Genomic DNA, 24,179 nt, shown 5'->3' on the forward strand with positions numbered 1-24,179 from the left:
ATTCCCTCGGCTGCCAAAAGCCTGCAGTAGGTAGAATAAGCTTTCCTGGGAAAAAAACAACTGTCTGGAATAGTGGTACAAACCGTGATCTAACCACTGCGGCCCCATTTGCTAGTACAGCTACGCTTCTGCAGGAAGAGCTGCATCTGTCCACAGCTCCCCGAAGGGGATCACAGCCTGGAGCCGGGAAATCAGAGAAATCTTACAGGTGTGGAGGTGCTCCTCTGTAAAGCTGCTACCCCGAGACTTCAACTTCCCCAGGTCTCCGTGGCTGCTCAGCAAAGGATTTTGCCTCTTTGCGAATCCGTCCTGGAAAGCCCGGGGGATTTTCCCACCTCGCCGTTCCCCCGTTCAGGCCCCCGGGCACGGCGGCCACACCACCCTGGCGCTCACACCGGGCGCTCGAAGTGTTTGATCTTTTGATATTGACGAAACAGGAACACACAGAACAGCGGCTACCGGGGTGAGGAGCCGCTGCTGCCGCTGCTACCCCGCACCCCCGCCTGCCCCGCCGCATCCCCTCCGAGCCCACCTCGTAACAGCCTCCAGGAGGCTGGGGGGGACTTTCCCCTCCCTTCCCTGCTCGGGCCGAGCCCCCCTCCCGGTGCTCGCCGCGCCCTCAACGCCGATCGAGAGGCGCTCGCCGCGGCCTCTCCCGGGGACCGCGGGCCGGGGCCGCCCCCCGTGAGGGCTCCCGGCTCCCCGCACTGCGCATGAGCGGGGGAAGGCGGCGGAAGGGCCCGTGAGGAGCCGGGAGCCGCCGCCGCCGCCGGAGGAAGCGCCGCCGCCGCCGCCCTCAGTGTCCGCCCGAGCCGGGAGGGGAGAGGCCCGCACAGCCCCCACCATGGTGAGCGGCCGCCCGGGGCCCCTCTGGGCCCAGCGCGGCGCCTCGGGGCCGGACAGGGGCAGCGCGGCCTGGTCGTGGCGCGCTGGGTGTCAGGGAGCGGCCGAAGGGCCGGTGTCGGGGGCTCCGCAGCCGGGCACGATGTGCTGGCCCGGGAACTGCTTGTCCTCCTGCCGGGCACGGCAGGGCCGACGTGTGGGGCCCGGGCCGGGGCCGCAGGGCGGGCTGCAGGGGCTGCTCCGGGCAGGGGCCTAAGCGGGGGGCGCGGGGATCCCGCCCAGGCCTCCGACCCGCGGGGCCCCGCCAGGCCCCGCCAGGCCCCGCACGGCGGGGAGGGGCTCGCTGGCACCTGGTGTGGGGGTTCAGGCACCTCTGCGAGGCAGCGGCGGTGTTGTGGGCAGCTCCGTGAGGTCTGTGCCCTGTGCCTGCAGCAGCACTGAGAGGGAGTGCAAGGGGCTACCAGGAACCAGTGGCTTCTCGGAGTTTTTCCTCAGGATTTCAGGCATCTCAGGGCCCATTAAGTGCTGTCAGTTCACAGGGGAACTTGGGGGTGTTGATGCTTCTTGAGCTGCAATTATGTTGAAGAATTTGTGGATAATTGTTCTGGGGTCTTGGTTGGTTCTATTCATAGAAGTGTTGTAAAGGAGGGCTTTGCAAAGGTCCTCCTAGTAAAGGTCTTGTAAAGGTTTCTCTTGCGTTTTCTCTGTAATCCTGTTCTCATAGCTGAGGATTTGCTGTGGACTCCCAAATCGACTGACTTTCTCCCTTGCTTCTTGTAGGGAGAAACTGCAGTGTTTAGAACATTTGCTGGTTTTGCTTGCCTAAACAAAAGAAAAATATATTCCTTCAATTTAATTAAGGGGGCCCTCATTGGTTTCTTGCAGTGTCTTAATGCGCTGGAGGGAAGAGTTTATAGTAGTACTTCCAGGCTTTCTCTGTATTCAAATGTTTTAACAGCTTTAGCTACTACACCTGTACAATTTAAAGCAGTACTTTTCTGTAGCAGTAATGCAGTGTTAGGCAGGGTGTAGGAGGGAGTCTTAAGATCTACTGGTGTATGCTTATTGGTATAAAGATATTTTATACTTACTGTTAATACTATTCTGACAAGCAGTGTTAAAAATATATTAAAAAAATTACAATGTCACCTTTAATTGATGGAGTTATGTTGGCGTAAAAATTTGGTTAGCCAGCATTTAAATTAAGTGGTGTGCAGACCTCTAATAAACTTGTCACTGTGTAGCTAATATAATTTTTAATTGAATAGCTTGATGTAGATCTTCGTTTGTATTTTTTTATGAGAGCTTAAGACTGAAGTCTGAGTAAAGTTCAGACTGTAAAGGTGTCTTACTAATCTGTAATTCTGCAGGTCTGGGACTGTCTCAAATAGTGCTTACACAGTAATGTTACACAACTTTTTATGAAAACTTTTTTCCATAAAAATCACCTAGAGCTGTCTCACTGTATATCCAATGTAGGCAGGCAAAATAAATACACAGTTGATGAGGTAGACAGTTGATGTTTTCCATGTACATATATTATTGGCTGGCTATGAGATTAGAAATTTAAATTGAACAGTCCTGTAGAAGGTGACATTATAACAGAAATGGTGTGGTCCATTATTCTGAGAATAACTTTTTGTGAAAAACAGCAGAGTTCTGTCTTCTTGGTCTTCTTGGAAACACTTAACTGAAGAACCAGCAGACATTCTGTGTAGCAATTCTGTACTGCTAGATTGGCATTTATCAGATTGGAGGGAGTATGTGAATACTCCACTTATGGCCCCGAGCAGAGCTGTTAGGCCCTGTGCAGACAACCATGTTCCAGGTTGTGCTTGTTGACTGCAGCACCCAGGTGAAAGGATGACATAGCACTGAAGTGGGACTGAATGACAGGCTGCAGCTTTTAGAAATAGTAAATACAGGTATGAATGGTTTCCAGTGCCTGGATGTAGGATTCTGTACCTGTACTTGTGGTATGTTAAAATCCTCTGTTTGGTTAGGGGAAAGGTAGGGAGACTTCACGGAGATCGGAGGATGCCCATCCAGAAACAGGAGATTTCGATGTCCTGTTTTTCTGCCCATGTACACAACTGCTCTGGCTCATCCTCCCAGTGGCTGTGGCCAGGTAGCTTGTCCAGCACAACAAATGCCATGGCACAGGTTCCTGCAGCTGGGGCCTGGCTCCTAACTGTCCATCCAGCACTGCCAGATTGAGCACTGCTGGCTCTGCCTTAGTCCCACCAGTGTCCATATGGCCAGAGCCTTGTGCCTTCAGGACAGATGTTTCCTGCCATTGAACCATCTTTGTGCTATATCTGGAAGGGACACCACCCTGCCAATATTCCTTGGACTGCTGAGAGTACTCAGCCTCTCTTACTCACTCTTCATTTGAGCTGGTTGAGCAGCACCTGTAGAAGATGTGTCCTCCACCTTCCCTGTTAGTGTTACTGCTTCATCTCATCCTGAGGACAAAGGTATGCCCAGGAGTCAAGGCAGAGCAGTAAGCAGCTCTATTTCACTCTGAGCCATCTTCACTATCTGTACAATTCTGAATGATTTAATGAATTTAAAACTGTGTGTGGTAATCGAGGCAAGTGTGTGATTATCTACATCTTTATCCAGAGCCAAGTGCTAGCCTTGTCTCTATTTACATTATCTAATACATTGTCCAGTTTGTGTTCTCTGAAAAATATTTCTGTGCTGATAAATACATAATTTCTTACTACAAACCTCAGCTGACAGGAAGTTGTAAAATTTAATACTACAAGAATTTCATGTCTGACGCTGACTCCTGTAATGTTAGTGTACTTCATGACATTGTTATGTGGTGTTTAACTCAACAAGCTATCCTGCAAGGCCAGCTGTTTATATGTGTAATCTGTGGTGCATATGCATGTCTGTAGAAGTTTGTTGATATTAAATATCTGAGGTTTGATTGTCCCAGAGTACAACTTTAGATCCTTGGCATTATGCTTTGGATGAAGTAGTCAGAATGCTAGACAAGATGGTGCATGATTTTGTTTCCTTTCCTAGCTTACCAGAGATCCCTTTGAACTAATACTTTAAATCACTTTTAACTACAGCCATGAAAAAAAATATTCAAGAATATGAACTACTCTGAGAACAAGGTGTGAAATTTATTATGTAACTCTTGATATTTTACTCATGTTTTATGGGACCAATGCAAATATACAGTACGAATAGAGCTTTTGCCCCAGACCAGACTTAAGAATGCTAAACAACTAGCTGCTCTATGTTGTCCTTTTTTATTTGGAAAAGCCCTAATTTTTTGTGTTTCCTTCACCTCCCAGGTTAGCATGAATTACCATTATATCTACAGCAATCTTCTGGGTAGCTGTATATTGACCTTCTGCCTGCATGCGAATTCTGAAATTATTCTATCCACTAAAAGAACATTATAGAGGGTGGAAAGCACCTTTAATTTTATGTTGTGATTTTTCCTTTGGATTTTAGATCTCAGCAGACTTTTGTAAGTATTTTTGTTCTGTTCCACTGCAGCTAAGTGGATTTCACATCAGTTTGAAACAGAAGCTTAAAAATGTCCTGACTTTCTTACTTTGTGTGCCCTCTCTTAGAGAAACTGCTGTGGAAAATAAAATGTAGTTGAGGGACATGTTTGTTTACATTATGTAGAAACTGTGGCTACTTACTTTCATTGTTTTTGTCTTTTTTGTGATTTTTTTGGTAGTATACCTGTGTGCCATCACTGTTTGTGGGTTAAGATGTAGTTCTGTGTATTTGTAGATTTTTGTTGTAATTAACATTTTTTTATCAAACAAATTAAAATACTCATGATTTTGTCTTTAAGCTTTAGCCATGTGTTTGTTGAATACAGGCAGTAAAGCAGACATTTTTAGGTGTCTTGTGGTTCCTTTCATGGTCCAAGGTGGGATGATTCAGGAGCAGAACTCCCCTGGCCATTCCTGTGGCATCATGGGACAGAAGTGGCAGTCGGAACCTCTGTGCATTTCCGAACCTCTGGATTGAGCTGATATCCCCGGGGTCCTTGGGAAGAGAAGGGATGCTTTCCACAGTCACAGCTCTTGCTGAAGTCTGAATGCAGTCAGTGTAAAGGCCTAGACTTTGTGGAGTTTGATACTATTTTAGAAAAAGCTTTTACCTGTCACATGCATGAGAACTTAACAGGCTTTTCTTTGAGTCCTGCTTGAAACAAAAGCACAGATGTCACATCGTTCAAATTCCTTTACTTAGCAGTGAAACTCGAAGGAAACTGATCATCTGTAGCAGTGGCTGGGAAGGGAAAGGTGCAGAGCAGTTGCTCACTGAAGAGTGGCTGGGTGAATGCCGTCCTTGGGGGCCACAAGGAAATTTGGGCAGCAAAACTCATCGTGCCCTGCTTGTCTCACTGGTGGCTGGATGGAACCTTTGAGCCAAGTCCAAGAACAGGGCTCCAGTAGGGATCCTCAGCTCTCCAGTGAGGCAGTGTGGGACAAAGGTTGGTGCTGTTGCCCTTGAACATTATCCAGGAGAGTGGAGCCCTCATTCGGCTATTAGCTGTCTGCAAAATGCTGATGACCAGTGTGCAGAACTTGGCTTTGAATCTGGGGTGACTAAAAACAGTGCAGAAGGAAAAAACAGTGCTGTAGTCAGAGTTGGTAGAGAAGTTCTAGCATTTTTCGTTCCTGAGACTAGGAGAAAAAAATATTTGGGAAAATAAAAGTCCAGGTATTTTATTTTTCATTTGTAGTTTTTCACTGAAATATCTGATCAAGGAAAGGATATTGAATTAGAAAATTCAAATTTGATACTTCATCATAAGAGGCAAATCTTCATTTTAAAATCAAAGTTATAGAACCAGATGCTAATTAGAATGAATGTAGTTGCATGCATCTACACAATGTAGCTTTTCATTTGGAGAAATTATTCTGTGTTTTAAAAATAAGGTTATCTGTCTTGTGACATCCTTATTATGAAAGGTAGCTTGGATACCACACAAACTTCATCAAGGGCTTGCAGAACTGTTTTTCCTTTTCCTCTTAACCCAAGAAATAAGGGTACAAATTTGTTTCATTTGCTTTCCATTGTTTTTCATTTGTATGTATAGGCAAGACACGTATCTGTTTAATAAAATTCTGTCTTCCTTTTTAACCTGTGTTAAAGTTGAGATGTTTTAAGTGGATTGTGTTGCATTACAGTGAGCGCAATTTCAGTGTCAGGTATTCGTTGCCTTATGACTGTGGGATTAAAGGTTATGTGCTGCTCTGTATTGCACTTAAAACAATAATAGAGTATTAGTGCTCAGTGTCTAGAAATAGCCCTTAAAAGTGCAGAAGGTTTGGAACCTGCTTGAAGATCCTGCTTGAAGTGTGGGTTTTTAATGTGCTGGAAGAAGAGCTATAATAGGATAATAAAAACTCAGCAGTAATTCCATCTTTTGCTGTCCTGTCGTAGACCTGCAAAGAGTGTCCAGTCACTCAGGATGTGGAGTGTCTTATCCACATTGGCAAGGTTCTGCAGAAGCATTCATCAAATAGAAAAAAAGGCTTTTGCCCTTCTTCACTAAAAATAAACTCCTATTTTACCAAGAAAAGTATGATTATTCAAGAAAAAGGTTGTGGCTGAACAGTGTGATTTATTGCATCTTATACCTTACTGAATATTGTACTGATTAACGTAATTAGCTGCTTGATTCTTTGCAATTTTGATCTTCTTTTAAAAAGGTTTTATGTTGTTACTATCAGGGAGCCCCAAGGATAGGAAAATCTCATGTATATATGTAGAATTTAAATTTTATCATAAGAGGCATTTAAGCTGCAAGTTTTTGATCTAACAAATTGCACTCTTACGTGAAAAGATGCAGAACACGCCACCTTTTGTGGTCCTGGGCATCCATGGTAAAGCCTAGTTAAACCTGTTCCTTGACTTTTTGTGGAATGTCACTGCTTTTGGAGTTTACCCTTGCAGGAGCAGGGCAGAACAAAGCCTCCTGAGGTTTTACAGAGTACTCACGATTAAATGGGCTACGCATACTTATGTGTACACGTTTTAAAAAAATCAAAATACTGAAGATTAAAGGCACCAGCTTTGTAAAGAAAAAAAAAAGAAAAAAGAAAGGAAAAGCTAAAGTAATTAAGTATGGCTGCCCTATAGTGCAGCTGAGTCTGTGGTGATGCAGCAGTCTGGCTGTGTGGAACTGATTAGAAGCAGCTGGTAATTGATAGAGAAAATTAAATTTGGGATTGTTTCATCTTCATTTGGGATTGTTTCATCTTCATTTGGGATTTCATTCACTGGTTTGTTTTCATATATCTGAGTTTACAATACATTTTAAAATGCTGCAGCTAAAATCCATTAGTCATTCCTGAAAGTCATTGCACATGGCTTTGTCAATGTAATTGATTTTTGTGGAAGTGTGAGCTCAGTAGTGCAAGGTGTTGGATGTCTGCTGTGGAGCCGAGCATGGACAGGTGGTGCACAGGAGCTGCTCTGGTGGCTTCGCCTTTACCTGGAACCGCATCTGAAAATCTCAGTTTCAGGAATGTGTTTGTAGGTAGACGTCCAGTGTGACAAACTTGGTCAAGAGATTGAGATAAAGCAGCAACACATAATAGATTTTAAAATGGTATAGACTAACTAATGTCACTGTTTGAAGTCTGCAGCCTGAGCTAAAAGTTTGGCTTCAGTTAAGTGTTGTAGATACAGAGTGCTTTTGGTTTGGGGGGATTATTTTAAAGGATACTTATGCTAAGGGTATTGTTCTATTTAGTATATTATGTGGGTATCAGTTTAAACCAAATGTGATGCTCTTGTATTTTTTTTTCAATGGTGTAACAATGAAGCTGGTAACTTAACTATTCTTACAAATAAAAGCATTCACACTCATCAAGCCACAGAAGACTGATTCTGACTTTTAGGACAGATGAATTTGTGTTCTGAAGCATTAGTTCTTTTTTCTAATGATAATGTGATTGAATGCTAATTATCCTTTGGAATTAAGAGCTCAAGCATGTACTGCTCCTAAATCATTCATGCTTTGGCTGAATTTTATCACATTTTGGGATTTTTTTTGCCCTTCTCCATATTCCCTGAGAAAGAGCTGTTGAAATTACAGTTACAATAATGAACAGAATATACAAGTTTTGGTTAGAATACAAAGTAAACTAAAAATTAAATATTTGTGCCATATAAGAAATCCAGCTCTGACTTAAAATTTTGTCAGAACTTTAATTTACCAAGTTGTAACATTGGGAGTCTTTGCTTTGTCTGTATTTAGTGAACTGTAGAACTATAACTGAATTTGGGTGTAGTGCAGGAGCTGTGATTGCTTTCTCCTGATGAGCAATTAGTTTTGGGTAACTCATACCCTTGAAATCCCGAGTGTGCTTCTCCTCATCAGAAATATCCTTGGGAATCCCTCTCTGCTGATAAGCATCAAGTTTGTGTTCAGTTCTGGGCTAGGCCAGGGCGGGATGGCTGGGTCTGGGCAGGAGGCCTGGAATTCCAGAGCTCTCACCTTGGCTACTCACTCCCCCGCCTGCCTCAGGCACAATTACCTTTTTTTTTCTTAGCTTCGGTTGCTGCACCTGTGAAATGGAGACAATGCCTCCTCGCAGGAATGTTTTGCAAATTATGTAGGCGGAGCTGAGAACCTTCAAAGTGAAAATTCTCTTTAAAGAAAAAGAAATCTTTAAGGTATTTCAGTGTGTAGGTCCCTGAAATGGATGACCCAGCCTAGTCCCTTGCTGCCATCAAGAGGCACCTCAGGAGATCCTGTTCCAGGTGTGGCCCTGGTCCTGTAGTACTGGACACCAGGACACCAGCCTGCTGCTCAGTGGTGCTGAACTGTTCAGTGCCTGCTCTGCCCCACCTCTGGAGGGACTTGATCAGATACTTTGATATCCTGATTGCTTGGGAAGATTACAAAGATAATGATTTAAAAAACATTCAGAGACTGGTTTTTATTTACTTGTGTTTTTTTTGTCCAGTAGGCATTTCTAGTTACAGTATTGTCTGTTTTCACTAGAACAAGTTGAAATCATCACAGAAGGATAAAGTGCGTCAGTTTATGGTCTTCACACAATCTAGTGAAAAGACAGCAGTGAGTTGTCTGTCTCAAAACGACTGGAAGTTAGATGTTGCAACAGACAACTTTTTCCAAAATCCTGAACTTTATATACGAGAGAGTGTTAAAGGATCACTGGACAGAAAGAAGTTAGAACAACTATATAACAGATACAAAGGTGAGTACCCTGAATTTTAAGGCTTATTTCCTACTTGTATAATTCTTATTTACAATGTATTGGTGATGCTGTGCTCTTGTGCTGGGAAATCTTAACTGACTCTTCCAGCTTTGTTTTTCTGTACTAACAAGACAAATTAGAAGGGAAATAAGGTAAGTTTATGCTTCACAAGGATTACATGCAGTTACTTTATGTGCTGTGAATGTATCTACATTTATGGGACATTAAGGTCTGAGCTGGAATTGTGTGTATAGTGAGTAATTGTAATGGTTAACGAGGATTTTAGGTAACTCTCCTGGGTAAGGCACATCACACAGGACTTGATCCTGACAAAGGAAGAGGTTGCATACTAGGGATGGATTCTACCTTGGTTTTTATTCAGCTTGTTCTTATTATCTTGTAGTTACAAACAGACTGTAAAAGAAAACAAAGTCTCTGTATCTGTTAGGTAGCCAGTGTTCAACTGATATCCTACCACATAAAGTGGATTCAGTAGAGCAGAACAAATCCTGTGTTTTAGCACTTAATGTAAAAATGAATGCTCTGTTTTCTGTCTGTTTTCCTGTGTTTTATATGTATAATCCAAATACCGTTTTTGTGAAGTCTGTGTTGGCTTGCATTAGTGGATCTTTGTTAGCGCAGTTGAAATGTGAACATCTCACTTCCAGACCAGATGTTGATTCCTTTGTGAGAAGAGGAGTTGGCCTGGATGACTTGGAATCTAAGGGGCAGTGTAATTTCGCCCTGGAGGTTACTGTATCCAACCTCCTGCATGCTGGAAACCTCACGTGTGCCAGGAAATGCCTAAACCTGCTCTTGGGGTAGCCATGGATGGGCACATTTGGGTGTTGGTACAGCTTGGAAATGAACACTGCAGAATGGCTCCTAATGGAACACAGCTTATCAGTCTGACCAAAGAGGCCAATATTTGAGTGTGCTGGGGGGAGAGAACCACTGTGCTCTGTAGGGAATGAGTCAGAAGATCCTGCATATTATTAGGCAAAAAACAAATGTTTGTGGTGCTTTTGTCTCTCAATGAAAATAACATGAGCTTCATTGTATGGGAGGCTGTATTGCAGTAACTGCCTCAATTGTTAGAGCTTAACCATTGGGAACACTCATTTAACTTTGTTTTGAAAATACTCTTATAAGGGCTGATCCCAAAAATGGCTTCTTGAAAATGTTTCCTTGTCTTAAATATACTTGTTGAACAAATTAGCTTTTTCAAATACCTGTTTTTCTTGATACTTACTTTTATGTCCCAAAGATCCTCAAGATGAAAATAAGATTGGTATAGATGGAATTCAGCAGTTCTGTGATGACCTAGCTCTTGACCCAGCCAGCATCACTGTACTCATCATTGCATGGAAATTCCGGGCTGCAACACAGTGTGAATTTTCAAAGCTGGAATTCATGGATGGAATGACTGAGCTGGGGTAAGTGCTCACTGAGTGTTAGATGGCGACAGTGTGATCCAGGGTCCTGTTTTGGGGCATTCTCATTCTTGGTGTCCTTTCTGAGACATTTCAGAGCCCAGCATCACTTGTCTGCCTCTGCAATAAAAAAGCCCTGCTTTGGCTGTGTGAGCATTGTGTGGTGGTTGGCACAAAGCTGCTCTGGCAGGTAGCTCAGGGATGTTGGGCACACCTGGGATTTCTCTGCCTTGTGAGAGTGCAGGAGTCTTTATCACATTTTCCTAAAAAAATTGTGGAATGTAGAAGCTGATATATCAGGTGTATGTGCAAATGCAATGTGAAGAAATAACAAATAAGTGAAATTCTTGTAGAGTTGCAGACTCATTAAAGTGATTTGATGAATTCTGTTTTGATAGTCGTATTGTATTCTACAAATAGTTTATAGATTGTTGATTAACTCATGTTTTTATGGCAAAATGAATAATCAAACAAACAAACGTGCTTTTTAAAATGCAGATGTGACAGCATAGAAAAACTGAAGGCCCAGATTCCTAAAATGGAACAAGAATTAAAAGAGCCAGGAAGATTTAAGGATTTTTATCAATTTACTTTCAACTTTGCAAAGAACCCAGGACAGAAAGGTTTAGGTATGTATTCTAATTCATAAGCATTTTTCCATAAATATTGGAAATGACTAATTAAAGCAGTAAATGAATGTATTATTGTGATCCAATGAATCTGAAAGATAATTGCCCTTGGGATGAAATACATCTCTGTGTTTTGAAAGATAGTTGTCAATTTAAGGTATTCAAATTGATTATTAATAAAGGCTACAGAATTTTATGAGAGAGAGTTTATTCTTTCACTCAGAGTGAATCCAGTTCTCAGTAAGCACAATGGATTATGGTCTTACATTAAAGACATAATTACACCACTTAGAATTTGCAGTACTGAACAGATTAATTGAATTTTTACTTTTAGGATAAATTGAAGCTGTAAAACCATTTTTTGTGTAAGCACATTTGTAAAGTCCCTTGTTACACCATGCTTGCAAATGTCTTAGCAGGATAGAATTGGAATGGTAGACATGGATTCCTTTGTTCTGGGCCTGATGCCTGCTGGTGCCTACCTACAGAGATTTTCCTCCCTTACCTCACTGAAGGCTTTTTTGTCATTATTTCAGAGTTTACATGCTGAATGTGGCTTTAGTTGGTGTAACAGGTGGAGTGGAAGAATAACTTTAAAAATAATTTCAGCACACTGCAGTTTGGATGGAATTAAAGGAACAAACTGTATCTCTGTCTATTCAAAACAACAAAAATGAGGGAATAAAAATTTATTTTGGGTGGTGATGTTCAACAGCCCAAATGTACATTCATTTCTCTATAGTATGATTTGGCTATTAGCCATAACTAGCATTTCATGATCCTGTAACTTAAGTTGATTGTTCTGGTTTTGAGGAGTAATAAAATATGGGAAGGCTGGTAGGTTCTTCCATGGCAGCTTGTGAATTTGTTTTTCTCAATAATGAAAATGCTCTAAACTGGACAGCTTTGCATTCCCAGGGTGTGTAAAGATGAGCTTTCTGCTTTAGTTTTATTGGCTTTTATGTACAGACCAACTTTTGGCTGAAAATGAGTGTTGAAAAATAAGTAAATAAGCAAAAACTCTATGTCCTCCTTCGACATCTTGCAGTATCTTGTTTGTTGCTTTCAGTGGATTGTGAATTTTATTGTATCCAAAGGAGCTAAAAGTGCTGCTATACTGTCTGAAAATACTTGTGCATGCTTGTAGACATTTCTGAATCATGCAAATAAATGAATAGGCTGATTCGTATTTCTTGTGGAAAGTCATAATAAATTTTTTAGGCTGCTACAACAAAGAAAATGTGAACAGCAACTGAATTTTGGGATTAATTTCCCAGGAAAACTGATTCACTTGCTTTATTTCTCATTCATCATAAAGCTTCTTCGTCCAGGTTAAGCTCTAGCAGTGGCAGATAAGTGTAGTTTTCTGGTATCCATATAGCATATACATAGTGTAAGATAGGTTTTTTAATTGTTTTTGTTTTTAAGTCTGGATCTGGAAGTGGTGTAGAACTGAGCTTAAAGTCTGGATTCTTACCAGCCCTTTTGGTGCTCATAAATACACAGTTCTAGGCATGAATTTAGAACAGGGAAGAATAATTCTGGAAACCCTGGAGCAAAAGAACACTTGGAGAAGTACAGAGCTGCAAAGTAAGTGCTGCTAGTTAGGCAATTAATTTTGGTGTGTCTAAATAACTGCTTGTAGGAACTTGCAAATTGATTTTAATGTATATTGGCCTCTAATCTTGCAAACATTGTGCAGTGGTTCAGGCACAGTTCTGGAAATATATTTCTTCTGCATAATTTCTTACTACTGTGTAAGTACTGTGGGTGTCTGAAAAGTTCTTGCGATATTTGCATCTCATTGGAGAATACCCTGTAGATGGTGTTCATCTCAAACATTGCTTGCTTCTCTTGCTTCTCTCTGGATAAAATTCAAAATGGAGGATGTATTTTGAGGCTCATATATTTAATCCAGGAGGATTTCATTCTCACAGTTACAGAAACCTAAAATTATATCTTTACTTTCCAGTTTTGTTATTTCATATAATTTCTTTTTAAAAATGTAGTTTGTCCCAAGGCATTATGTCATCATGCTTTACATGTTTGGACTCGTACATTGAGCTTGAGGTTGCAGCATCCTGAGATTTAGCTTTTAACAGCCTTTGCTTACCCACAAGAATTATCTTAAAATTGTATAAAAATGTCAGAATGCACAGTTGGTTTATAGTGATTGTTTACAAACCACTGTAAAATGCAGTGACTTGACCTTGCCTTTTTGAATGCACACCATTAATGCAGCACAAGGAAATAAAACTTATTTTTTTATCTGTTTCCTTGAGGAACTGATCAGCTTCTTCTGAAGTTTGTATCTGTTAAATTTTAGAAAGGCAGTAGTTTAGTTGAAAGGTAAAATGCCTGTTTTTGTGCCTGAATCTCCTGTTAAAGAGAGATTTTGAGCCTCTATAGTCTTGAATGAGTTGCCATTTTCAGATACAGCTTTATTTACTGAGGAGTAGTGACTTCTCTCTAATTTGTCTCTGCTTCTTGAGATTCAAACTCACACTTTTGTCTGAAATCAAACCTTTGCAGCTGCTGGAAAATCCTTCACAAATTTTATTCTCTACTTTGGTCAGGAGGTATTATAATGTGACTCTGCTGTTTGAGAACTTTTAATATCAGATGCTAAACAATTCAGAACCCCCCATCAGCTCCTATTTTCCCTCCAGCAATGCAGAATTCATACTTGGTGTTGTTTGCCGTTGGTTTCACCTCCAAGATCTACCTCCCTGGGTTCTTTTAAATATTTGGATATCCTGGGGGAAGGGAGGGAGTGCAGTTCTTGGGTTATTGGTGTGGGTTTTTTTTGTTCTTTCCTGAGGTGTGCAGTTGATCCTGTGCCTTCTCCCCCTTCCACAAGGGAATTATTTATAGAAGAAATTTTCTAGACTGCCAAATATATAAGAGCTTTTGTTAAAAAGAGGCCACTTACCTAGGCAGCCTTTTGGGGTCACTGTGTGATATCCTGTGGCTGAGGACACTGAATTTGGTAATTCACAGTGAGTGGTGTTTGGTGCTGCAGCACTGAGCAGTTCCCTGGTAATTCCTGGTGATCCTGGGCAGAGTTGTGTGTTCCAAATGTCTTTTATGTGCTCACAAGCTCCTGTGTGCCCCTCCTGGTGGTTCAGCCTTTGGCACTCCCAGTGATGGGGGAGCTGGCTCTGTCCTTCCCCTCCATCCAGACCAGCTGGGGTTTTTTGGGAGCTGCTGCACTCCAGCAGCTCTGACAAGCAGGGGGCTTGTCTCCAATGTGTCAGGTCAGGCTTCACTCATTCCAAACAAACAGGAATTTAACAGGATGCTTTGAAAGAAGAAAAAAACAAAAAAAGCCAGCCCACCACAAAAAGCACCCGATGAACAAAAGGAAAGAAATCCCAAACCAAAACAGCCAAAAACTATCCCAAACCACCAGCAAAAAAAACCTCAAACAAAAGCAAAAACTCAACCAAAACAACACCACAAACAGATGAACCAGCTATCTTCTGTCTGCTTAGGGACACTACCCAAAGATTCTTTTTCAAAAGGAAATCTTGACTGCAGAAATGAGCACTTGACAAAAGCCTTGTTACAAGGGCAGCACCTGTAATAAGGTTGCTCTAAAAATGAAATAGTTAAAAGTTGGTTTTATCTAAATTGTATTTTATATATTAAAAAAAAAATAGTCTTAGTACCAAATACTACAAATTTTCTTTTCAAGCCAATAGCATCTTTAACTGAAAATGTTTTGCTGACTTTTTACTATTGTTAGATAGCAAAAGGCATATGAAATGGCCTGGGGGGTTCTGGCTATGTTGGATATTAATATGGGCAATTTTCAGTTCTGTAAAATATAAAATATGTGTGTAACAGTTTATTTATGGTTGCCTTTTTGTAAAGGATCTGTGAGTATATTTGCATTAGTTTAATCTTTTCAGTCTTATGGGTACATGGTTCATCCTGGTGTTAGATACTTGTAGAGATTATATATTTGATATGTATATCTCTAAAAGTAATATATTTTAATATTACAGATTTAGAAATGGCCATTGCCTACTGGAATTTAGTACTTAATGGAAGATTTAAATTTCTAGACTTGTGGAACAAATTTTTGTTGGTAAGTTTAAACCTTTACATAATCTGGACTGCAGTATTTTCAGAACTTGGAAGATAAACATGTTTAAGTTATTGAGTAGATGAAGTAGACTGTCTTGACCTAAATCCCAGATATTCATAGTGTGTACAAGATAAATATGTTTTGAGAATATGGATGTGTCTGAGACAGTAAAAATGAATGTATAATAGGGTTTATTTTTTTAAAATATAAATTTTCCACCTCTCCAAACAGGAACATCATAAAAGATCAATTCCTAAGGATACCTGGAACCTTCTTCTAGACTTTAGTACAATGATAGCAGATGATATGTCTAACTATGACGAGGAAGGTAAACATTGCCACTTTCTCTCATTAATTTTTGTGTTTTATATTACATTTATTACTGTGTATCTGCTTTGGCACGATCTCGGAAACAGCTCCATTAGAGTATTACTGGTGATCTGAAGTCCAATTGGAGCTGCTTTAATGCATGTTGTAATCATCTCTGTTACCAATGTTTTAAAAGGAAAGTGCTGAAGCTTCCTTGGAATCCATTTTCTTTTTTTGTTCTGTCTAAGCTCAGACATAAATTCTTTCTTACTGAGACAACCCCAAATTCTTTCTTACTGAGACAAGCTCTGCTATATGTCCATTTAAAACCCACAGATTCTCTGCTGGTGCAGTTCTTGGCTTCTTCATCCAAGTAACTGATCCATGGTTTGTGCAGCTCTGTGTAGGGTCCTCTGGTTATTGCATTTCGTAGCTGAGAATGTTTTTAAGTCTGGTTGCCTCAGTTTATGTGAGGCTTGGACGTGTTTTGACATAGAAGTGAAGCTGGCAGCACTCAGAGGCTGCTGAACAGAACTCACTTCCTACCAAATGTATCTCTTGTAAACCTTTGTATCGATCTTTCCTCTTCCAGTCCCTGTGCAGCCAAGAACAGCTGATTACCCTCAGCCCTTGGCAGCACATCAGTTCAGTCAGGGGGGAAACTAAACTTGTGATACCTCCGGAGCAGAGGGCAGCAAACTTCAACTTTATTTAGTAATTATGGGCTGTCCTCATTCATTCCCTTGTCGGTTTTGAGTTAGGATTTTGGTCAGTTTTTTGTTTTTGTCTGGAAGATAACCCTTAAAAGTGATGTGTATTAACTGGCTTTAAAGGAAGCAGAAATCTTTATTTGGCTCTTGAATTTCAAGCAGGAAAATAGATTATTTTTTTTTTTTTGCTTCAAACTCTGTCTAGTTTAATACCAGAAAGCAAATAGCTTGTTTGGATATGAAGCTTGTGAAAGAATGCCTTGTTGAACCAAGTTTTTACATTCTGGTGTTTTCCTCTTTTAGGGGCATGGCCAGTTCTTATTGATGACTTTGTGGAATTTGCACGCCCTCAAATTGCTGGGACAAAAAGTACGACAGTGTAGCATTAAAGGACCCTTCTAGAGTGTACATAGTCTGTACAAATACCTGAAATGGAAAATTGCACAGTCAATTTCTGCTGGCTGGACTGAACTGAAGATCAATCCTCACAATATGGCTGAGGGTTGAGACAAACCTTTAAGGATGCATCTTGGACCATATCATATTTCATTCTTCTACTGGTGGTTTGGGCTTTTCTTCTAGTCTGGACCACTCTTGCCCGTTAAAATTCCAACACTGTGGATTTCATCATGGATTTATTTTTTGTTGGTGGATCACCCTAGTTTCATCTCCCATAAGTCCTAGAAGCTTTATAATTATTTTGAGGTTTCTGATTTCACATAAAGCACAACGCTGGTCATCATCAGACAACTGTTGTATGGCATCTGAATTATACAGATCAACATCAAAACAATTTTTAAAAGAATCCTTAAATATACACTTGGGGCTAGTTGCAAAGACTGTACTGATAGCACTTCCTGCAAGAGTGATATATTTAAGTGTACTGGGTCCGAGTTTTTTCTTTTCTGGAAAAGTGCAGGTGTCGTCTGAGTTTGAGTCTCTGGTCACAGCAGTGACAGGAATGGCCAAGGAGCCCCAGGGCTATTGACTGGGGGTCCCTGGCTGAGGTTTCCTGGTGGCTCAGCTGCTCTGGGGACAGCTGGGGGACGACACAACTCGAGCACTTCCCCCCTGTGGGCCGAGCTGTGTCCTCACAGAACCCAGCGTTCTCTAGGCTACTCTCTGAGAAATCAGATTTCATTACAGTTTTGAAATGCTTATCTGTCTGTCTGTCGAAGAAAGGTTTTTCATTTCTGTGGAAATCAAACACTTGAATATACTGAATTTGTGTCTTAACTGTTTGCTACACAATACAGTATTTTAAATTGAGATATGTGACTTTTATGGCTGAGGTGTGACAAAGGAAATGGCCCTGTTGTACAAGAAGCTGGTGAGATTGTTGTGAATCTGGGTTTTGAAACCATTATCCTGGTAAGTTAAATCTTCATAACATAGAGGTACTGCCATTATGGATGACACCCTTTTCTAAATTATTTTGCTGAGTTTTCCTTAAATTGACATATCACTGTGGTAGCCAAACACAGAAATTAAGAGTAAAGCTTTCCCAAACAAGCACAGATCAGATACAAACTACTACATTGGCTTTGTTGTTTAAATCATTTTGTGGATCATCACTACTTCTGTCTTGCTGCGTTTGACTAAATCGCTTCCTTTGGATCAAAGCAGGTTTTATCAGATGCAATTCTTTAATAATACAAGAGCTGTTTAGCTGCTTTTATGGTCTTTTACTCCTCACTGAGTTAGTTGTGAAGGGATTTGATCAATCCTGCTCTGGAAAACAAGCTGGCAAGAACAAGCTCCAGGAGAGGAGACAGACCATACTTACAAGTGAGAAGAGGGGGTTTAAGCCCACACTCTAAATACTGCCCTGTTAAGGCCAGAGTTATTTTTGAGATGAGTCATTGGTACTTGCACTAAACTGTGGCACAATTTTATGCAGATGCTAAAAGTATTTTAGGGAAAAATTGACTATTAAACAGCTAAAATTTTTATTTGTACTCTGTGCAGTTGACCTTAAGGATGGCTCCCCTTACAGCAGTGCCCTTTTGGCAAATCCAGTTGTGCATTTATTCCAAAAATACAGTTCCTCAAAAATGTTGCAGACTTTCTCTGGCTACTGGAATTGGCTATGCCAAAAACTGTGTGTTTTGCTGCTTTCAGTATTTCCTTTCTCAGTTTTGTGTAAATAAAAATGGGGACTTGAAATTATGATGGTGGGTGGGGTGGAAAAAAAAAAGCTCGACAAGGTTATCTCTGCGTGCTGTTTTCTGTCTTGAGGGTTTTGGTACTGTTTCAGATTGATTAGTTCAAGTATGCTGTGTTTGGAGAGGAGAACTGACTTGCTTTTCATCCCAATGCAGACTTGTCCCTCAAAAAAGTCTGGCATTGGGCAGTGGCAAAATGCCGTGGTGTTTTAGAGACTCTTCCTTTTGAATGCGAGGTCTTTCCAACAAAATAGTGTTGTCATCAGTTTGGTACTACATGCTTATAATTACTGTGTAATTATAAAGAAATACATAAAAACTTAGACTAATTATGTTGCAGAAAAGGGTTATTTGTGCTATCATGGCATCTTAAAAGTTTTTCAAAATGACTGAAGTTGAAAGAAATATTAACAGGGTGTTGTTGCAAGGACAAAATGCCTGGTTACAGGGAATATTTTGTACTGAAATGTGCTCAGATGTGGCCATGTGGTTTTTTCCTTCATATATGTGTGGGGTTTTTTTGTTTTTCTGTTTTTGTTTTTTTTTTTAAGAATGCAGCCAGTTGCTTACATGGATTGCTTTAATTCGTAAGTGCTTATGTTTTCAATTTGATGATCTCCCTGCAAATGGATCAATTTAATTTTGCCAAATGTCAAGAAAAAAAGAAATGAAGGTAAACATCAAGTTTGTAAACTGCTTCTATACATTAAAATATGTACAAAATTAGAAGTGCCCTGATATAAAACACTTAATCTTGAGATTATATTTAGTAAAAACCCATCATTTGCTTATCTCTGTAAGTTCAAAATGTAACTTCTTACAGTCCCTCTCATTACCAACAGAGGCAATAAAGCTCCAGTGAAATTGCCATGACTGAGGTTTGTACTGCATTGTTTCAGTGTATTATTTGTAAAGCCTGTTTCTGGAATGTGCTTTTAGGGAGTGGGGAGGGGAGAAAAAAAAAGCATGGAATAATATGTGTGTTCTGCATAAAATACAGTTCAGGGCAAGTCTTTTCTTCTGGGGTGGAAAAAAAAAAACAAACTAAAAACTGCTCCTGCACCTTGCCTGTTGGTTGTTCCCAATGTTTCCAAGTCCCACCTGGAGCTGATTGTCCCAGCCCTTGGCACAGCCATGGCCCAGCATGTGAAGGAGGACACCACACACACTGCAGTGCTTCAGATATGCCTCAAGTACAGCAGTAAAGCCACTTTTTTATTAGCAACCTGTTAATAAGTAACTTATGACTTGCCTCAAAACTGTTTTACAATGAAATCCGTACTGGGACATCCTTATTTAAGAAAGGTATCATTTTTTTAAAGAATGCATTTAATAAACTTTTGTCATTCACACTTTTATTTAAACAATGTTGCCCAAAGTCTCTGTAGATTTTATTTGAGGATGGTTAATTGACTGGGTTGGCTTTTAAACAGAAACCAGTGATGCCCTTCAGGTCTCTGAGTTCTCCAGCAGTTAACCACACCATTAAATACTTGATGTAATTAAAATTTCATCTATGAAAAATAGGCCTTAGCTTTGTAACTATGGAGCTGGTTTAGTACCAACGTGTAGAAGTATCTGCAGAAATAAACACCAAGAGTTTTTTTCCTAAAAAATAGGCACCTGTACCTCAGGCCCAAGTCTGACCATTTAAACTGGTAGAGAACTCAACACCCAGCTTCTGAAAGTTCTGGGCCAGCAAAAGCTGCCCAAATGCAATTTGAATGTTTGCATGAAACTGCAACCATTTCTTTTTTACACTCAATTCTGTGGTTTTGGAATGTAACAGTTCAAGCCTTTTACAGTGTTCAAAGGACAACTGGCAGGAGTCTGAGGGATAAATAAAATTAAGGTGAGGAACCTGAGAGGGTGAGAGATGAGAGGGCTGTAAAAATTGTGGGGACAGGCCCAGGTTTGTTTTCTTTATCTTGCTGGTGGCTTCTCTCCAGTCCTGCTCATGACTTCCTGGGCCAGAGTGCAGCAAGCTTGGCTTTGCTGCCTTTTTCTCTACCACTTATATAATTAAAACAATGACTCAGCTAGAAGTGGAAGTTTTATTTAATAAATATAATTTTCATAAACCATTTTCAAAACAACTACTGACCAAGCTGTACAAGGAACAAGCACATGGCCTCGCTGTCAGAGGAGCAAAAATAACATCAGGTAGCCACAGTGTCAGAGGTCCAAAATTCTTTGTATTACTTATTGCTCATTTCCAGTGGGCAATGCCCCTAATCTCCCTAAAATTAAGGATCAACATCTTTTAAAAGGTACTTCTTGCAGAGATGAGACCGTTACAGTTTTTTTCTTCAAAGAAACAAGCTCCATCCCATTTCAGTGAAAAAAACAGGAGTCTAGATGCCGATTTGTTATTTTCGTATGCATAAAACCTGAAATCTGTCACGGGGACTGCAAATAGGAATTGTAAAAATATATTCTTTGAGATACAAGTAAGGTCCTCCTGCAGCAAGGTGCACCTCATTTATAACCATTTTCAACTTCGTGCTCCACAGCTCATCTTTTGTCCTGTTGTCAAAATGTAAAAAGGGTCAGAACCTGCTGCTGTTTGATTTCGTTGAAAACTGCTGAGGAGAAATAGATAAACCCCCAGGCCATGGCGGTGCCTGCCGGGGGCTCTTTCAGACAAGCCTCGCTCGGTGCCTCCCGGAGCAGCGCGTTTCTGTCCCCGCTGTGCCGAGAGCTCTTCACCCCTCGGGCCCCGGAGGGGCTCAGCCGGAGCCGGGCGGTGACAACAACAACGTCCCCTAAGGAGCACCAGGCGGCCGGGGCAGCACACACGGCTCCGAGCGAGTCCTGACGGGCCTGGAGCAGCACTGAGCTGAAGGGAGAGAGAAATCCATGGGGGGCAGGAGCCTGGCACGTCCCGCTGCAAATGCGCCACAGGAGCGGACAGAGCCGCGAGCATCCCCAGCACCCCGGCCCTGCTCCTGCTCCAAACAGAGGCGTTCCCAGAGCAGAAACCAAACCGTGCCACTGGAAGCTAACTACAGCAGCAAGGAACGTGCAAAACAACCAACAATAAAAATATCTGCAGGACAAAAATCCCAGCCCAGAGCTGCAAAGGAGAGAGTCTGGCTGGGAGATAATTTAGGAACAGGATAAAGGCTGAAATGAGTCCCTGGTGGAAGGTTTGCCCAGCTCTAGGAACGGCTCCTTTAAGCAGTGACATCTGTGTAACAATCTCTGTAAAAAAGCAGTGGCAGTGACAATGGTGAGTTATTAGAGATTCTACACACACACACACACAAAAAACCCAAAAAACGAGAACCTTGAAGTAAGGGGTTCAAAAGCACCTTTTGCTTGAGCACTTTTGGACACTTTCACCAAGATCACAAATATTTAGAAGTATAGCAATACCAGACAGAACTATGAAAAATTATTTAGGCTACAGCTTTGAGACACTTCTAGCACTAGAAAATGGTATTTTATTCCAATATAGGAGTTACACTATAATAAAAAAAAAAAAGTTTGAAAGTATTACCAAACATTTTCAGTAAGAAATTACAGGTGCTTAATATGCATTCTAAGTTGCATATGCTTTTCTCAAATAATTTTGAAAACAAAAAAAGTTTTTGGCATTCCTTCCTTTGAAGCTTCCGTTTCCCCTTACCTGCAGTAATCTTAAAAAATACAGAGTATTTTTAAGCAGAATATTTACATTTTAGTTTTTGAAACAATTCAGAACATCCCAAGTTTTCTTTCCACTGCATCCTCTTAAAAGCATGAGTTTGGCAACTAAAATTGTTTTCCTAAGTAAGAAAACCAGACCCTGTTTTTCCCAGAGGCAGAACTGACCTGCAGAGAACGCGATCCCATTCGAGACTGGCTGTGGAGAAGGTGCTTCCTCAGGGACACTGCACAGTAAAGTGAGTGTACACCACTCTTGCTTTGAACTACAAACAACTACTGCAGGCTTTTATGGATTTCAAAGCTAAAAGGTAAATAATAGAACATTTCCTCCCCCTGGCAAAGCCTCTGCCACCCATTCCCACTTGCACTGGGAGGTGAATGCCTGCATTACACTGAATTAGCTGTATTTCTCAGTTTCCCTAATGAAGGACTATGCATTGTGCTCAGGGCACAGTAAACTGGCTCCTACACTTCAGCTATCAAAGAAATACACAGTCTTTCTTCCTTGAATAGGAGCATTTAAAGATTTGTGACATCAACACAAACCCCCAGTGACTTCCACGCAAAGTATTTGTCACACCAAAAAACCTGCCCTAAAGCACACCACATCTATGCTCTTACTCAATGAGACATTACTGACTTAGATTTACTGCAAATAGAAAAATATACCTTGGCCGAGGGATGGATTCTTAAGTCCTTCCTGAATTGTTTAAATGCAAGTTTCTTCGGTAACCTTACAAACACTGGGAAAAGGGAAAGTAGGGGGAAAGGGAGGAGAGGAGATGGAAGGTTTTAAAGAAACACATAATGAGTGCAAATTATTCTTCAAATACACGACTGTGCTGCTTTTGTGCAAATCTACTCAACACACTGGTGTGGTAAAAGCCAAAACACATCACCTACAGAGCTGGGCCAGTGGAAATGCTTGGAGCAGGGTTTATGGCAAAGCCTCTGCTTCCCCTCACACAATGAACTGGGTCTCAGGGCAGGACACATGAAGCACGTGGATGGATGAGGGCACACAGTCACACACACTGACAGGACAATGCTGAGCCTGACACAGACAAACAAGCACTGCTGAAAAGTGAAACACTGTGGATGAGGTATAAAATACAGCTAAACAGCAGATATCTGATTAGAGTAGTAAAATAATTCTGTATTTCCTAGGTATCCATGGCAGCATGAAAAGTCCTAGGAGGAGAAACTACTAGGAAGAAAATTACTATTTTAAACCCAGGTTTAATATAGATATGAAATATAAAGGAAGTTAGAGGAGTCAGTGAAATCTAAGTGTATTTTGCTACTAGTGCAGATCTGGAGGGAACTGGATGGATGACAATCAGGTTATTGCCTCTCCAGCTGGATCTAGGTTTTTAGCTCTATGCAGTGGGATTAGTCACATGTTCATACCTGCTGCATGAGAAGACAAGGCTCAATTTTAGTGTTTCTTCATCCCCTGGGCACTTACTGGGGGAGTGCACTCTGACATCCTGATACAGAAATGTGCTAGGAATGCTGAATGAAACACTTATTTAAAAGGAAAGTCTGCTGTATTTTGTTTCTTCTTGTCTTGTAATTTATTTTTAAAGCTTCTTAATTCCCAAACTGATCTTCACCTATAACAGTAGGAAAAACCTTACGAATTTAACAACGAAGTTGCAATGACAATTTCTTTCCTAGAGGGATATTGCCTTGAGCACCGAGATCTTGTAAACTCCACATACCTGCAACCTTCAGGTCTGAGTGATGCTGCCAGGCACTAATGCAAAAACAAAGCTCCAAGAGGAGAGCTGAAGTAATTCCAGTTAAAGTCACAGGCACAAAAATGAACAGCAGAGCTGTTATACAGTAAGGAACATCTGAAGGATCTGATCCCAGGAAAACGGGACCTGTTCCATTGCTCATTGAACTTGGGAGAATTTGGGATGACAAGAGAGATAACACTCCCCTGGAAGCAGCCCAGTTACACTCAGCCAGGTTTGCAGCAGCCCAGATTTACAGTTTTTACCCAGAGCTAATTTTAAGATGGATCTTTACACTTTTAACTGTCTGACAGGGCGAGTATTCCAGTTATTGATGGGATGCCACTGTTAGAGATGACAAAAGGGGGTGTTTGGGAGC

At 41.0% G+C, this 24,179-nt stretch overlaps 2 protein-coding genes across 5 annotated transcripts in view; one reads left to right on the plus strand and one right to left on the minus strand.

Moving 5' to 3' along the window:
- The first annotated feature begins 576 nt into the window (after positions 1–576).
- On the plus strand, positions 577–19,281 carry DCUN1D1 (defective in cullin neddylation 1 domain containing 1). Of its 2 annotated transcripts, XM_014254456.2 has the most exons (8): positions 577–847; positions 4,158–4,336; positions 8,852–9,068; positions 10,336–10,504; positions 11,000–11,130; positions 15,141–15,223; positions 15,455–15,551; positions 16,546–19,281. In XM_014254456.2, exons 3-8 carry the CDS (start codon positions 8,894–8,896, stop codon positions 16,623–16,625), a joined length of 735 nt encoding a protein of 244 aa, XP_014109931.1. In that variant the 5' UTR covers positions 577–847; positions 4,158–4,336; positions 8,852–8,893; the 3' UTR covers positions 16,626–19,281. The 2 variants fall into 2 exon arrangements, with proteins under 2 accessions (XP_014109931.1, XP_005525112.1); XM_005525055.3 differs by lacking the exon at positions 4,158–4,336 and having other exon boundaries at positions 579–847.
- Positions 19,282–20,447: 1,166 nt separating this feature from the next.
- ATP11B (ATPase phospholipid transporting 11B (putative)) overlaps positions 20,448–24,179 on the minus strand; it is a 65,880-nt gene continuing 62,148 nt past the window's right edge. For 2 of the 3 annotated variants that reach the window (XM_014254383.2, XM_014254382.2), the window contains one exon: positions 20,448–22,801. In XM_014254383.2, coding sequence (XP_014109858.1) covers positions 22,768–22,801 — 34 coding nt within the window. In that variant the 3' untranslated portion in view covers positions 20,448–22,767. The remainder of the gene's footprint in view (positions 22,802–24,179) is intronic. The other variant, XM_014254384.2, reaches the window with a different exon arrangement.

This window comes from Pseudopodoces humilis, chromosome 11, assembly GCF_049639895.1.
Source record: "Pseudopodoces humilis isolate 2021_Gansu_Grassland_sample_001 chromosome 11, ASM4963989v1, whole genome shotgun sequence".
Lineage (NCBI taxonomy): Eukaryota > Metazoa > Chordata > Aves > Passeriformes > Paridae > Pseudopodoces > Pseudopodoces humilis.

Coding starts and splice junctions, on each gene's coding strand:
- DCUN1D1 (XM_005525055.3), top strand. Junction 9,069..10,335: donor ACTATATAACAGATACAAAG/GTGAGTACCCTG, acceptor TATGTCCCAAAG/ATCCTCAAGATGAAAATAAG. Junction 11,131..15,140: donor CCCAGGACAGAAAGGTTTAG/GTATGTATTCTA, acceptor TTAATATTACAG/ATTTAGAAATGGCCATTGCC.